This window comes from Anguilla anguilla, chromosome 6 (assembly GCF_013347855.1).
Source record: "Anguilla anguilla isolate fAngAng1 chromosome 6, fAngAng1.pri, whole genome shotgun sequence".
NCBI lineage: Eukaryota > Metazoa > Chordata > Actinopteri > Anguilliformes > Anguillidae > Anguilla > Anguilla anguilla.
Window position 1 is genome coordinate 17381988 of NC_049206.1, and position 15893 is coordinate 17397880.

Consider the following 15893-nt stretch of genomic DNA (forward strand, 5'->3'; position numbering starts at 1 on the left):
CTGCACACCTGTGGAAATGGTGGCGGGCTCGCTGGCGAAGGTGGCGCAGTCGTCGTGCGCCGCCTCGACGGTGACGGTGTAGTCCTGCCCGCACCGCAGGTCATGGAGGGTGCACTGGGTGTCCGTGTTGTTGCAGGAAGCGCTGTGCCCGCGGTTGCCCTCCGCCCGCACTGTGTAGATGGTGGCACCCAGCGCCGTGTCCCATGAGATCATTGCAATGTTTGTGTCACAGTGGTAATTGGTCGTCACATGCGTTGGGGCACAGGGAGCTAAGAAATAGAAAAACTAGATTAGTATTGTTTTTGTTGTGGTTGTTGTTGCCCTGGTTGTGGCTGTTGTAAAAATGTTATAAAGCAGAATTCAAAATACAATAATAATAGTGATAATATGATTACAATAACCTAGTTATTCTTTATTTTATGACGTGTGTTTCATAAGGAATTCAATACTAGATATAGCCTACCAACATAGCAATTCAGTTATTTTAATTATCACCATCCAGGACTACTTATATAAGGTGCATTTACATAGCGTAATAATAGGCAGTTCCTGTTTCTCGTTTGGTTTCGTTTTCACATGTACACGGGCGTCACCTGTGAGCAGCTCCATGGAGGGGCTGGCTTCGCTCCTGCACTGGTTGGTCATGCCCACCACGCTGAAGGTGTACCTCTCCCCGCAGCTCAGGTGAGGGAAGGCGCAGCCGTCGTCGCTGGAGTTGCAGGTGAGAGCGACGCCGCGCCCGTCCACCGCCGTGACGCCGTGCGTCTGCGCCGCGCCGGTCCCGACCCACGACACCGCCGCCTCGTTACTGCTGCAGTTCAGGCTCACCTCCGCGTTCTGGGGCTGGCAGGGCGCTGAGGGGTAGGAGGGAGCACACAGGTTAACCAAAATACAGAGGCAGGCAGGAGGCCCAAAACAGGTTTAGGTTAAAGGTCTTGACCTTTAACCTTTTAGGGGAAAGGGGGCGGGGAGCCAGCTGAAATCTGGCTTTTAGACTGCTGCTTTTCATTGTTGAGGAGCTGAGACACCAGGTGAGTGGAATGTCTGGCAAGTGAGTTATATGAATTATTCACTTCACTATCACTATTGTGTAGGCCTACTGCTGCTACCTTGGCCAGGTCTCTCTTGAAAAAGAGATTTTTATCTCAATGAGACTTCCTGGTTAAATAAAGATCAATGATCAGCTGGAAGGGAGCCAGATTTGAGTACCCCGTTTTGCCATAACATCCTCGCAAGTTGCTGTGGGAAAACTGGTAAACGTGAGTGTACCTGACTGGACCTGGTAGTCGGACCCCTGTATGACGCTGCAGTTGACTGCGGAGGTGGTGACGGTGATGTTGTAGGTCTCGCCGCAGCGCAGGCCTTGGATGGAGCAGGCCGTGCTGGTGCTGTTGCAGGAGGCGCGGTAACCGTCGCTGCCGATGGCCAGCGCCGTGTAGGAGTCCGACCCTGGGCTCTCCCGCCACTGCACCGCCAGCACGTTGGCCACGCAGTCCAACTCCGCCACGACATCCTCGGGGAGACAGGGGGCTGGGCGGGCAGGAGGCGAGAGGAAACAGTTTATCAGGAATGGCTGTTACTAGGTTACAAGAAAACTAAAAACAGGGTTTAAAACAGGTTTTAAATAAGGACGAAATAAAAAAATAATAATGTTGTTTAAAACTGACTCCTAAGGATGTTATTTTTTTACGTTTTTGTGTAGTTATTGTTGCTGTTATTCACCTATCGCATACATTAACTTTATGTGATTTGGCGGAATGGAAAGCTGAACTGCCCAGCTGTGTCCGGCTAGCTACCTGAGTCGAACTCAAGGGTGGAGTTCAGGGTGCTGTTGCAGTCGCTAGTGAATGAGGTGAGGGTAGCCGAGTATCGGCGCCCGCAGTCCAGCTTCACCCAGCAGGAGGTGCCGTTGGAGGTGCAGGAGGCCCTGTGCCCGTGGACCCCCACTGCCTCGATCACGTAGCTCACCGCGCCCGCGCCCACGCTCGGCTCCCAGAATATGGTGCCTCTGTTGGAGCCGCAGTCCACCTGGGCCGTCTGGATGGTCGGTGGGCAAGGAGCTGCATACGGGAAGTGGGAGGTCAAGAAAACGCAAGAACCCTAAAGAATGAAACTCATTCTGCTCAGGTCCATGGACACACATTCTTCATGATTGACAACACGACCACATTGATCAACCCAATGGTCAGCTCCTGTAGTCCTTCCATCCCTTCACCTTACTACAGGAAGTTACAGCTGGCAACAGGCAATTGTGCTGAACCTTATGAAGAGCCATGCCAAGGATGGAATTGTCCTATTGTCCTTTTGTCCATGCTCCCTTTACAAGTATTCATAAGTTACATAAAATTGGAGCAGTTCAGCTTCAATGGAAGAGGCGCATACGTTTCAATGTTTAAAATATGGAGCTGACCGTCTGGTTGGTACCAAAATCTAGGGTATAAATTCATTGGCAGGGCAGAATCCGGAGGCACGGGGCATACCGGTGCTCATCTCTAATGGTTCGCTGAGGCTGCTGTTGCAGGCGCTGTCGCTGGCAGCCACCCAGAAGGAGTAGCGCTCTCCGCACTGCAGGTCTGGGACAGAGTGGGAGGTGCCCGTCACAGGGTAAGAGGTGTTGTCTCCGCCCCATTTCCAGGAGTACAGAATGTAGGACACGCCCAGCCCGGGGCTGGCATCCCATGAGAGCGAGAAGGTGTTGGTCGCGCAGGAAGTAACTCCCTCCAGGTTCTCAGGAGGGCAAATTGCTGGGAAAGGTAGTGGGGGGGGGGGGTGGAGGGATGAGATTATGAGAACACACCTTTGACTGATTTATTGTATTATATAAAATAATGATAATATTGGCTATGATTGACTGGAGCAGATTCTGCAGTGCAGCATAGTCTGTGGTGAAGCACAGGCACGTATGACTTCTCTAGCACTGTAAGTTGATCTGGATAAGGGTGTCTACTAAATTAATCCATGTAATGTAATTCTCATCTAAAAATCATGAAGCCCCCATGAATGAAATGGGGCTGCTGTGCACAGCTGAGACTGGCACATTCAGGATTCAACAAGACAAGGATATGTCGCTACAGCCTGGAGATATAAGGGAAAGTTGCTCTTACCAGATTTGAGGACCTGTGCTGCACTAGGCTCACTCTGACAGCCCCTCTCAATGGTCACCACGGTGACTGAGTAAGTTTCCCCGCAGTGTAGGTCGGTGAAGAAGCAGCTGGTGGAATTGGAGGCACAGGTGTGGGTGTGTCCATCCACACCTGTTGCGCTGGCCAAGTAACTCTCTGCCAGTAATGCTGGCTGCCAGGAAACTAGGCCAATGTTATCATCACACTCTAGAGCCACCACCACATTACTCGGTGGACAAGGGCCTGCATGGAAGAGAGCGAGACAGAGAAGGATAGAGGGAGCGAAGGAGAGAAGGAGTTACAGATGGGGAAAGAGTATGAGGCAAAGGGGTGACCGAGAAAGGGGAAGGGGGAAGGAGACAGTCAATATCTTAAACCTAACTAAGTCAACATGTTCATTCTAACAAAGAATATTGTAAGGTCCTGCCGTACGGTTACCTGTCTCCTGAACTTGCGGACCTACCTGCGGTGAAGACGAAGGCGGTGCTGTGGAACCCGCCGCAGGTCTCAGAGTAGGCGGTGACGGTGATGTCGTAGGTCTGCCCGCAGCGCATCCCTGGCAGGTGGCAGCTGGTGTCGACGGTGCGGCAGGACCTGGTGTCCCCGTCCCTCCCCAGGGCGGTGGCGTTGTAGGCCACCGCGCCCTCACTGCCGTCCCACGTCACCAGGGCCGTGTCGTTGGCGCACACCAACGAGGCGCTCACGTTCTGGGGCGCACAGGGGACTGGGAGGGAGATACAGTCATCGCTCATAAGCGTCCCCTGTTCCCCCGAACACTGCATATCACAGAAAACACTGTGCAACGGCCACAAAGACTTTTCCCCAGGGAACTCAAACTCACTTCGAGATATTGTACATTAAATGGCCATTACTCTGTAACCTGGCCACAGAACTGGGTGTAGTGCCCTTCAAGGAGGACACTTATAAGGATTTAGATTGATAGGGTCATCTGTAAAGGTTCCTGTAAAAAGGTTGCGAGACTTGGTGATTGCTGTGGTTCTGTTGTACAGCCTTTCCAGCTGCCATTTGCAGCCTGTGGTGTTTACGACCCCACCAGTGTGTGGCAGTGGAATTATGAACATTTGGAGTGAAGAGACAAAGGTGCTGTGCTGTGGTTAGAGCACTCAACATTGCACCTCACACACTTGCGAGAAGCAGTGGAGCGCTCTTACCTGTGTCGAACCCATTGCCCAGACTCAGGCTGCTGTTGCAGTGAGCGGCCAGCGCGCGGACGCTAACGTTGTAGGCGCGGCCGCACCGCAGGCCGCTGAAGGAGCAGTTGGTCTGAGATGTACTGCAGGAGTCGGTGTGGTCGCCCCCCTCCACGCTGGTCTCGAACGTCTGCCGACCCAGGCTGTCGTCCCAGGAGACGACGGCCATGTTGGCGCCGCAGTCGTACTGAGAGGTGACCGCAGAAGGGGCACATGGAGCTGGGTGCAGAGGGAAATTCCTTGTTAATTTTAGGGGGTGGCAGCTGTTTTTTTTCCAGTGTTAGCGGTTTCAATTGAGTGTCTTTTACTTTCAGGGAAAAACATCAGGATAGCATATCTTAAATCTTAAGGTTAAATGTTATGTTCAAAATATTTAAATATTTGTCAGTCTAACCAGAAATCGTATGAATTCTTCTTATATTTAGAGATAGGGTCTTGTATATTAAATGAAAAAGAAATCTTATGGCAGGTATTTTTAGCTAACTGTGTATGGACATAAGATCCTAAGAGTGCCCTCCTGTGGTCATACCTGTGATGATATCCACTCCAGAGCTGGGCGCGCTGCCGCACTGGTCCCCCATCGCCGTGGCGACCGCTGTGTAGGTGTGGCCACACTGCAGGCCTGTGAGCTGGCAGGTGGTATTGGCAGAGCTGCACCAGGTCACGGGGCCGAGGGTGGACGTGGCATTGACGACAACCTCCACCACGTCGCTCCCCGCCGTCCAGGCCAGCGAGGCCACGTTGGTTTCGCAGTCTAGCGAGCTCTCTGTGATCTGTGGTGGGCATGGTGCTGTGGGGGGGTAGGAGTGTGGGAGCTTATCAAGTGTGTGTGGTGAACTGTGGTCACCCAATTTCTTTATCACTCCAGGCAGAGGGCTATTCTTTTTGCAGTTGCTCAGATTTGCATATAGCACCATTCTGTGAGTTGAATGTCTTCTGACTCTTTATAATTGACTGTAGCTGGTACTGTGACTGCTGTATGCATGTCTATTCTGTGTCATTTCCAGCTCAGTCACTTCCTATCCCTGTCTCTCAATTTAACTGGAAGTCAGTGATTGTTATATCTTGACTGCAACATAAAAGACACATTACTGACAAGTCACTTCTGAATAACAGGAAATGGTAGTGACGGGCATGTCTGTATGTAAGTGTCATTTCCTCTACCTGTCTGCAAGGGTGCGCTGGTCGTCCAGGTGCTGTTGCAGGTGCCGTCCTCAGCCAGCACAGTAATATTATACAGGTCACCACACGCCAGCTGGCTGAGCTGGCAGGAGGTTCCTGTGGTTTGGCAGGTTTTGGACCCGCCCCTCCCCTGCCCCACCACAGTGTATCCGGTTGCTCCCGCGCTGGCATCCCAGGATACTGTCGCGGCATCCGAGCCGCAGAGCAGCAGGGTCATCACGTTCTCTGGATCGCAGGGTGCTGGGGGAGGGCGGTACAGGAGCAGAATCTGTGAGCCTCAACCTGGAATGACAGAATCAAGTCTGCCCCCCCGCCCTTATCTCCTCCAGCCAATCAAAACGGAGGCCTACCTGTCACCAGGGAGACGGTGGAGCTAGCCGTGCTGTTGCAGGTGCTGTCACTGGCAAACACGCTGATGTCATAGCGCCGAGCGCATCTCAGGCCTCCGAAGGAGCAAGAGAGATTTGCCGTGTCACAAGCCTCGGAGTAACCGTCCGGGCCGGTCACCATGGCGATGTAGGAGCTGGCCCCACTAGCGCTGTCCCAGGAAGCCTGCAGGGTGTCTGTGCCACATTGTAGGTCCCCACGAACATTCAGCGGGGCACACGGCACTAAGGAAGCAACAGCAGATGCAGGGTTACGTGCCAGCCATCTTGGAACCAACAGAACCATGCGTCTGTCTACCCAGCATTTAAAACTGACAACCAGCACCCATGTAACAGAGGAAGGCGCTCGTCTCCGTACGAGCAAGTCACCAATCGAAAGACTGAGCTCTCAGGAACTCTATTTTCAGCCGCATGACATCACTTCCCGTATGGAGTAGGAGGTCACTTCCTATATGTACCGGACTATTGCACACATCTCACTTATGCTACTTCTGTGTCATCATCCCTGACCAGGCCTGTCGCACACACCTGTCTGCACAGTTTGTGCTGCGCTCTCCGGTCCGGTGCAGTTGGCATTAGAGGCCGTGACGGTGAGGCTGTACCATTGCCCGCACAGTAGGTCAGTGATGTGGCAGCTGGAGTCCGCAGTGCTGCAGGAATGCATGGTGCCGTTTGGCGCCCTGGCGGTGGCACTGTAGTTGAGCAGCGTTCCTGCAGAGTCCCAGCTGACCGCAAGGACGTTTGTGCCGCAGTAGAGGTGGTTTGCCACATTTGTAGGGGCGCATGGAGCTGAAATGGCAGATTTGTAGAGACATTAAAAAAAGGAGCCAAGGTACTCCCCCACCCACACAAGAGAGGCAGGAATAAAAATAATCTATGCACCACTTCAAAAATATAAGTTCAAATTGAAATGACAAACCACCCCATCAATGCAGGGACCGGTCAGATGCAGCAGTAATTCTTTTTGTGAATTTTTGAATATCTTTTCATATTTGGAGCTCTCCAAGTCATTCCTTTCTGGCTGAACTCTTGTGATTGCCAAAATACCAAATTTAATGACTGTTTATTTTTATGCATATTTCTGTTAAGACACACCCACACACAAGTTCATTGGCTCATCTGTGGCCACCTTTGGATCACATTTCTGTACGCAACTTTTACGGTGATTGGACTAAAGAAGCTGTATGCAAATTTAGTGCAGATTGTTCTGTTGTAGGGTAAATAGCTTAATAAGTGTTTTTCACAAAATTCAAAATGGCGTAAAATCTACCTGTTTCCAGGCTGACAGGTGCGCTGGCCAGGCTGTCACAGCTGCCATCGCTGGCGGTCACGGTAAAGGCGTACTCCTCGCCACAGTGGAGGTCAGTCACCAGGCAGGTGGCGGAGGTGGAGTTACAGGAGTGAGCGTGACCGTCCGCCGCCGTCGCCATCACAGAGTAGGACAAGGCATTGGGGCTGGGGGCCCAGGATATGGAGGCTGCGTTGCTGGCGCAGTCCACCCAGCCACGCACACTGGACGGGGCACAAGGCACTGTGGGGGGAACAGAGAAACGTGTCACACTGCCCCCTTCAGGTCGCCTCGATAGCTTTAGCTACTTCTGCATTCCATTCTCTCAGCCTTGACCCAGACATACTACTCTGCTTATGTAGGGCAAATGGAGAAGTTTAAAGTTGACGATGGCAGATTTTACCAAATATTCAAACCAGTCAAACCCTGCTGTAATCTACCCTGTACTACCTTGACTTGTCCCTCCCTTTTCCCATGCCCGGCCCAGCCAAGCCTCCTGCTCACCGCCCTGCCCCTCCCACTCTACCTGTCGGCAGCATGACCGTCTGGCTCTGAGGGCTGGTGCAGTTTTCGTCCACTGCCGCCACGCCCACCGTGTACACCTCCCCACAGAGCAGGCCGTTGAGTTCGCAGGCCGTGTCGTTTGAAGAACACTCAGATCTGTGCCCGCTGTTGCCCACGGCGATGGCGATGTAATGTGTGGCCCCCCTGCTGGCCACCCAGCGAACAGCGGCAGTGTCCGCACAGGTCCGCTCCGTGGTCACGTTGGTGGGCACACACGGTGCTGCGGACACACGGCACACGCACAGACACATTGTGTTCAGTGATGCGTCACCACGTCAAATGTTTTTACAGAAAAAACCTTATTACCACAAATTATAACTTAAACCAACTTAACCAAATATTGAACAAACAAGATGGTCAGCTTTTTCCTTCCACCCTATATATATTGAAACTACAGTAGGTTCAGGACAGCAACATAATTTCTGGTAATATATTGCAGTTTATGAATAGTCATGAAGAGGCATTGTATTGGTATTTTAATGTGTGCCCCCTTCATGAATATGTACAGGATGCATCAAATTGGAATATTTAGCCTTCAATGGAACATAATACTACCTTACATTATATTCATTTTATCAGTTCCTCTCATCCAGAGGGACTTAAGGAACATAAATGCATCCACTAGAGTAATGTGAGCAACAGTGCCAGACCTGACTAATAATATTCCCAGACTAGCAACATCAGTAAATCACTAAATGCATAAGGCAAGTCATACAGCTAGTATTCAAATTAAAAGAATAACAACCTTAGATGAAATGATAAAGAGTATCTGGTGTGTCTACAGACTCTCTGACTTACAGTTGTGTACAGTTAGTTATGAAACGACTAATAGGGCAGAATGGACACTAGAGCTTTATACCTTCCTGGATGACCACATCTCTACTGGGCATGCTCAGACAGGTGCCGTTGACAGACAGGACCACCACAATGTAGGACCTGCCGCAGTCCAGACCGGTGATGCTGCAGCGCGTATCTGTGGAGTTGCACAAAGTTCTCTCCCCGTTCCCCGTGGACACGATGGTGGTGTAGCTCTGCCCCGGGACAGACACGTCCCAGCCCACGGTTAGCTCCCCTGTCCCACAGTTCACATCGGTCCGGACGTTCTCCGGCCCGCACGGAACTGAAGAGAGCAGAGTGGATTTTGAGTTAATCACAGTTTAACCCACCGGCATAGTGAGAATTTAGAACCAGCAGAGGTCTCGTGAAAAGTTTCGCTAAAAGTTGCGCAGCTTATTTTTTGGCCATTTTATTCACATTCATATCTGCAATCATTGAATTGCCAAAGTGTTAAAAAGTAATCTTTGTACGTGCATAAACTGACAACAGCCCATAAAACTCACAAAGCATACACACTGAATACACACTTCAGTATTAACCATATAAACCATCTTATAAATTTGGAGGCTTTAATGAGAAATGTAGAATTGCAAGCGGAAGCTGTACGGGGTGATGTATAAATGGGAGTGCAGCGGAAGTGATTGTAAAGTTGGAGTGAAGCTGCCTTACCGGAGTCCATCTGGATGGGCGCCGAGGGCAGGCTGGAGCATGTGCCGTCGTAGTGCTGGACGCTAACGGTGTACAGCTTGCCGCACCTCAGCTCGGGGATGACGCAGTTGTTGCTGGGGGTGCTGCAGCTGAGCATGCCGCCGTCGGCGTCCTGGATGATGGCCGTGTAGGAGCCGATGCTCAGGTGGTTCTGCCACACAATTAGGGCGTGGTTCGCCTCGCAGTCCAGGATGGCCTCGATGTGGTCCGGAGGACATGGCGCTGAAAAAACACAGTATGCAGAAGCCTCTAATTCCGCTTCGCCCTAATTCATTAAAACATTTCTTTGTGAGAGACTAATGTGGTTTACTGCTATTCCTGTTCTCTCTTACTGAGGTTCCCAGTGAAGTCTGATCTACCGATAAAAAACAGCAGAAAAAGAATGAACAGTATATACTGTTCTCGTTTCTGCTTGGCTGAGGTTATTTCCCCATGCCTCCGGGGGAGGCAGGGCATCGCCGAGAGGCCTACCCGTCTCCAAGGTGACGCGGTCGCTCTCGGAGCTGTTGCACCTCATGTTGGTGGCGACGACGGAGGCTTCGTAGGTCTGGCCGCAGCGCAGGCCCTGGATCTGGCACTGCGTGTCCATGGCGGTGCAGGTGCGCACCGTGCCGTCGGCGTGCGCGGCCGAGGCGATGTAGAACACGGCGCCTCCGCTCGCCTCCCAGTCCAGCGAGGCGGTGTCGGGCCCGCAGTCCCGGACTGCCGTCACGTTCTGAGGCGTGCAGGGCACTGGAAGAGAGCCAGACGGTTCCGGTCAAGAGCGGCCCGACTGGCGGCGTGTTGAAACATCCAGGTTTTTGCCCTTGCCCTCCCAAGTTTAGACTGCCCAATCAGACAAGCGTGTGCTGTCCTCCAAGGCACACAATGTCAGCTGCTATGATGTCAGTTCGCAAGTTGGACTCGAGCAGACTTGAGTCAGAGGAAGACCTTTCATCTGCAGCTCAGCCGGCGGACTTACAGGCGCCTGATCGAGCAGCCCGTCGTGAGATGGGTGAGAGTATCAGATGGGAGAGCTTTGCGTCTCATTGCACACCACTGCAAAATGCTCCCACCCTGAGCCAATTGTGTGTTCTCCTCCAGGGCTGCTAACCACAGTCCGCGGCACTGGCACAGTCCCGACTCCATATCAGACTACGCAGCGGAACAGTGCCTTAACAGAATAAGCCACCCAGCAGCCCCCAGTTTCTACTCTTCATTACTACATTACCTTCTATACACAGAAAAAAGAAGAAAAAAAACATGAAACTGAATGCTTTGAAGTACTTCTCACATTTTCATGAAGACTATGAACCTGCAACATTCAGATTACAAGCCCAGTTCCTGAACTAACAGCTCTACGTGCCACCACCCTTTGTGTTCTAAATCCTCTAACAACTCAAAGTACCATCATGCCCTGGGGGGTCAAAGGTCACCTGTCTCAGCAGCCTCTCCCAGGGCCGTGCCGCTGGTGCAGTCATCATCGGTAGCCGTGATCCACACGCTCAGGCTCTCGCCGCATCGCACCCCTGGTATAGCGCAGCTTTCGGTGAAGGAGCTGCAGTTGTAGCGGTCACCTCGGTTACCACGGGCCTCCACCATGTAGGAGAGGGCACCGTCTGCCCTGTCCCAGGTCGTAATCAGCACGTCCGACCGGCACTCGGCCAGTGTCTTCACGTTGGTGGGGTCACAGGGTGCTGATTGGGCATTTGGAGAGTGTTATTGTCTTTCACACAAAAAAAGCACAGATCCACAACAGGGACAATCCTTTGTGTGAAACATGCATACGCACCATCAATGGTCAGCTTGTGCTTCAGTACACTGCATTCACACAGTAACCACTAGGTGGTGAAAAGTGCAAAACAGATTCTCCTTTATGAACTTAAAAATTGGGCTCTGTATAGTTTCAGGTATTCAAATTTTTTATTCAGAATTTTTAAACTATCCAAAATGTTAAAACAAAATTAATTATTTTGGATGAAAACAATATCCATAGTTTGATGGCGAGGGTCCACGGAACGGATCAATGGCCAGAGAACGAAACTCAAGAGGGTGCACCCTCCGGCCCCTCACCCCATGGAGCACATACCTGTGCGGACGTGGGCCGGGGGGCTGAGCTCGCTGTGGCACAGGCCGCTGACGGAGTAGACGGTGAATTGGTAGCCGCGGCCGCAGCCCGTGTTGGTGAAGAAGCAGGACGTGTCGGTGGTGCGGCATTCGGTCACCTCCCCGTTGGAGGCCAGCGCCGTGGCCACGTAGTAGCCCGTGTTGTTGGTGCGATCCCAGGCAAAGATGATTACATTGCTGGAGCACTCGCGGTAGGTGACCAGGCCGGCGGGAGGGCAGGGCACTGGGGGGGAAAGAGGTAAAAACAGCCAGGGTGACACTAAAATCTTTTCATCGACACCGTGTGACATGTTCAGATCACAGGGTGTAGGTTTCAACAGAGACCCTTGTTCTATAGGCAACCAAAAACAAAGGCATTCTATAGAAACCCTTGTGCTATAGACACTTAACTTTGAATTCCATTGTTTGGTATGTATTGCTCTTGAGGATGGACAACACAAACGGGAGTACAGTATATGGGAGAGGTCAAGATATGGTCCCGCAGGACTGCTGAAAGGATCGGGTGTCTGCAGAATACAGGGTTTCTGACCAGAGAACGGAGGTGAACTGTCACGTGGCTGCACCTGTCTCGAAGTCAGCGGTGACGTTTGAAGAGTTCTCGCAGTCGTCAGAGATGGAGGTGACACGCACCAGGTACCGCTCGCCGCACTTCACCCTGGTGATCTGGCAGCTGGCTGACTGCGAGGTGCAGGACAGCGTGGTGCCATTGCCATCAGTAGCCACTGCCCTGTAGGAATCCGCCCCGAAAACGGTGTCCCACGACACTGTCACCATGCCACTGGAGCAGCTATAGTCAACCGAGATTGATGTCACCGCACCTATTGCTGAAAAAAGCAGGTTAAACCATTGAGTGCCATTTACCAATGGTCTCTAATTTTCATATCAGCCCAATTTATATTATTTCAATTTAAGCCTTCTGCAAGTGGTCTCATTCCACCCTTGGTTTTTATTTTTTATTTATTTTTTTTTTTTTTAAGTATACATAGAAAAGTTATTGGATGCATCCTAAGAGCCTTTTCAACATTACAATTAACCTTTTGTTGTTATAAAGAACGATTTTGTGTATCCCCTAGGACCCCAACACATTACGAAATCACATTTATGGTTCGAGTTTTTGTTTCTATAAGGATTCTTACTGCTTGTGGTATATGTGGCATATGTTGCCTCTCCTGGTACCAAAAAGGCGTTGACTGATGAGACTCCAATTCGATAGGTAGAGCATGGCTGGAGATTGCTGATGTCCAGGAACGTGGAAGAAGTGTTCCTCACGAAGGCAGCGCTGTTGGGGTTGTCGGTGTCGACGACGGTCACTTGATACAGCAGCACTTTACTTACACTCTCCCAGGTTACGCGCGCTGTGCTTCTACTCGTGTGCGCTACGTTGACGAATCCTGGCGGCTGTACCACTGCAGTCGATGGGAACAAATGAAGTCGTTATTCATTATACAGATTCAGATGTCATTGCGCACACCACACCACTGTTAAAACAGAAGACATATGGTTATTATCGGATGTTAATTTTTATACCAATCATTTAAAATAAATCGTTGCGCAAGTATTTATAAGAATTTAACCCGATTGCTTAGACAGATTTAGTTTATAGTGTTTTCGTATTTTTAATTGATTCTACTCACGTGTCGTGACGGTCCTCTCTCTAGAGCGAGATCCCAACCCAGCCGAGTTCGAAGAATAGACGTAGCATTTGTAGGGTGTTGATGGTCGAAGGTTGTGCACCTCACCACTTAGATTGGTAAAACTGTGGTTGAACCTGTCTCCGGGGGTCAAAGTTTCAACTATCAAGAAATACATGTTGGCTGACTTCACGCTTGACCATTCAAATCTGATAGTAGTGCTTGATATTGCTTGGGAAAAGGTTATTTGCGATGTGGCTGGAACTGTAAGCAAAGAAAAGAAAACTTTTTATTATTGGGAAATATAATATTACTATCTTCAATTGACATATCTGAGTAGGCTATGTATTATTGTCCCGTTCGGGGAAAGCTGTTACCTGTTGTCGTTATTTCAGAATCCAGGCACATGACATAATAAAACTGAAATACTTTTACTGTCACGCGGTAAACAGTCCCTGGACGAAGACCCTGCACGAGCTTCTCGGTGCTGGATGCTGGCAACGTCACCACGACTGGTGCAATAGTCGTTGAATTTACAACCCTTAAATCCAGAAAATAATTCGTTGCGCCAGGATATTGGTTCCATTTAACATAGAGGGTTGATGCTGATGGAGAAGTTACTGATATGATGCTACATGCTGAAAAAAAGAGAGAGGGTTAGTTAATGGAACAATTTAAATAAAGGGCAGGGGCAACCTTATGTCGATTGACTAACATGTTCGTTTTAATTATACGCTATAGATATTTCGTGTACATTCGAATATATAAGCGTACTTATAATTTGCTTATAATTTCGCATTTTCATACAATTAAATGAATATGTCAGGAACTGTGAGAATATAGCCTGATGACAATATCGGTTGAAAACTCCAGAAATATGTAAACTGTTCACTTGCAACATTCTTTATAATAGGCTATAGTCAACCCAAAGTCCCATCCATGAAATGTAACAACAAACAATAAGGAATTGTTAAATTTATATAACATTATCTATTTTTAACAAATTGATTACTGTTATTCTGCACGTGGTGGTATGCCCGAAAGAATGCCAGATTACCTTACGGGAGTAAATAAATTTATAATGTACAAACCACTGGAAACTTACCTTGTGCCTGAGTATACTCAATCTGGAAAAAAATAAAGAACAAAACTTTAGAAGAAATAGATTTTGGGAACGTAAAACTTTTTCATATTACTATTGAATTAATTTTGATAGAAAATATATTTACCTGAGTCAGAAACGCTAATACTAAAGAAAAACCCAAGCCACTCAATTCCATCTTTGACAATGAGTGCGGGGTTACAATATTCTGGAGTCAGATACCAATATCTTATGGATTCTTTTGAGCGAAGGCACAGGTACTGCTTTCCAGTTGGAACCAATCAGTGGAGCAGAAATGGGGACAGGTAACCTCCCTGTACCTTTAGGCTCAAAAATATAATGAGAATGCAAAGGACGACCCCAAGGAGGTTTCTGAACAAAACAAATTCTCACTGCATATCTGTGTAATCCGATTCACTCATTCTTCACAGAAACTCCCCATTGACTATTGGGTCAGCTTCTAATCACTTACCAATACAATCTCACATTTATGTGTGGTCGTTATGGAAATAGAAAGATGTGATTGATTTTCTAAATGTAAGATCAGAATGATGTGTCATGATATGTATGATATTATATTCAGGGTGGAATATTGGCTGAAATTAGGGCGTCGGATTACAGAAGTAGTAAACGTGAAACCAAGTTTTTTTTAAAACGAATGCACATCCGTGAATCTTGAAAAAGACTAAACAGGTTTGAGGGAGAAAACCAAAAAATGCGAATCAAATCTGTGGTTAGACTCATTTATCTGTGCGTTAATTTATTCGATGGAAAGAAGGCCACAAAGTTGCTTTGGCGATTATAGTTTCTAGTGGTGATTATTTAAAGCAATTTCCCATTAAGCCTGAAGTGTGACTCCCATGCACTGTCGCCCTCGTAGATAAGGGTCTTGGTTTTTCCTTTAGCGTCGTTACGACCCTTTCCCGCAATGTTGAAAAATGAGGGAAGCGTGACATTTTCAAGACAATTTTTTTACAGGGTGGTTGTGACCTTTTGTAAGTGTGAAACACTGAGATATCTAGGTATTGGGGTCATGAAGCCAATTGGCAAACCTCTAACATTCCGCAATGCACAGTGGGACTTTTAGTCCTTTCAGCGTTGACCTATGTTGACAATTAGACTTTGGGAGCGGCCCTGCTGTCATATTTCTTACATGCAGATAGGTGCGAGAATTACTTATTGAAATAAGTACTTATTGAAGTACCAAAATCACACTCAATCACAAAATACATGCAAATACGGTTTTTGGTATGACAAGAATTAAATTGTGAGCATTATAAGTAGGCTATTTACATTTTGATTAATTTATTATCGCATTTTAGCTATAACGAACCACCCGCTTCAGTTCAGCTATGATAAAGAGGCATCTTTTTAAATAAACGCGAAAGATGTGAATATGAAAACATACGAAATCCAGCCGAAGGCCTCAAGCTGCAAGTGAAACATGGAATTTCTAGGAATACCGGACAATTGAGGCTTAGGACCTCATATACAAAAAATCACCAATTTGTCTGCTTTATTGACATGCATTATGGTTTCTTGATTTAAAAAACTAATGGGAACCCATGCATGGAGCAGTGTCAAAAGTAGCCATTTTGACTTCAACTGCCTCATTCCTCTTGGTAGGTTAATTTATGTAATTTATCGAAGATTAATTAATTGATTGGCTGGTTTGTTGGTTGATCTATTGATGGACTTATTTGCTTTATGATTATTATTTTATTTCACTTTTATTGAGTGATTTGGGTTTTACCGA

At 48.6% G+C, this 15893-nt stretch overlaps 2 protein-coding genes across 2 annotated transcripts; both read right to left on the reverse strand.

Moving 5' to 3' along the window:
- Positions 1–805: 805 nt before the first annotated feature.
- Positions 806–5318, reverse strand: LOC118229635 (fibronectin type III domain-containing protein 7-like). Its single transcript, XM_035421765.1, has 9 exons — positions 5301–5318; positions 4863–5106; positions 4295–4552; positions 3586–3846; positions 3105–3365; positions 2481–2744; positions 1797–2060; positions 1275–1530; positions 806–854 (listed from the first exon to the last, which is right to left on the reverse strand). The coding sequence occupies exons 1-9, from the start codon at positions 5316–5318 to the stop codon at positions 806–808; spliced, it is 1875 nt and encodes a 624-aa protein (XP_035277656.1).
- A 1082-nt stretch (positions 5319–6400) lies between these two features.
- Positions 6401–13213, reverse strand: LOC118229637 (fibronectin type III domain-containing protein 7-like). Its single transcript, XM_035421772.1, has 11 exons — positions 13039–13213; positions 12541–12810; positions 11968–12228; positions 11367–11627; positions 10714–10974; positions 9770–10030; positions 9260–9520; positions 8613–8873; positions 7716–7973; positions 7172–7432; positions 6401–6690 (listed from the first exon to the last, which is right to left on the reverse strand). Exons 1-11 carry the CDS (start codon positions 13211–13213, stop codon positions 6401–6403), a joined length of 2820 nt encoding a protein of 939 aa, XP_035277663.1.
- Between the last annotated feature and the right edge of the window lie 2680 nt (positions 13214–15893).

Bases quoted from the DNA above. Each gene is read 5' to 3' on its own strand.
- LOC118229635 (XM_035421765.1), bottom strand. The intron at 3,366-3,585 runs GTAGGTCCGCAA...TCTTCCATGCAG, and splicing joins CGCCTTCGTCTTCACCGCAG to GCCCTTGTCCACCGAGTAAT. The intron at 1,531-1,796 runs GTAGCTAGCCGG...CTGCCCGCCCAG, and splicing joins CACCCTTGAGTTCGACTCAG to CCCCCTGTCTCCCCGAGGAT.
- LOC118229637 (XM_035421772.1), bottom strand. From the start codon at position 13,213: ATGTATTTCTTGATAGTTGAAACTTTGACCCCCGGAGACAGGTTCAAC. The intron at 7,974-8,612 runs GTATAAAGCTCT...GTGTGTCCGCAG, and splicing joins AGATGTGGTCATCCAGGAAG to CACCGTGTGTGCCCACCAAC. The intron at 6,691-7,171 runs GTAGATTTTACG...CTGCCATTTCAG, and splicing joins ACCTGTCAGCCTGGAAACAG to CTCCATGCGCCCCTACAAAT.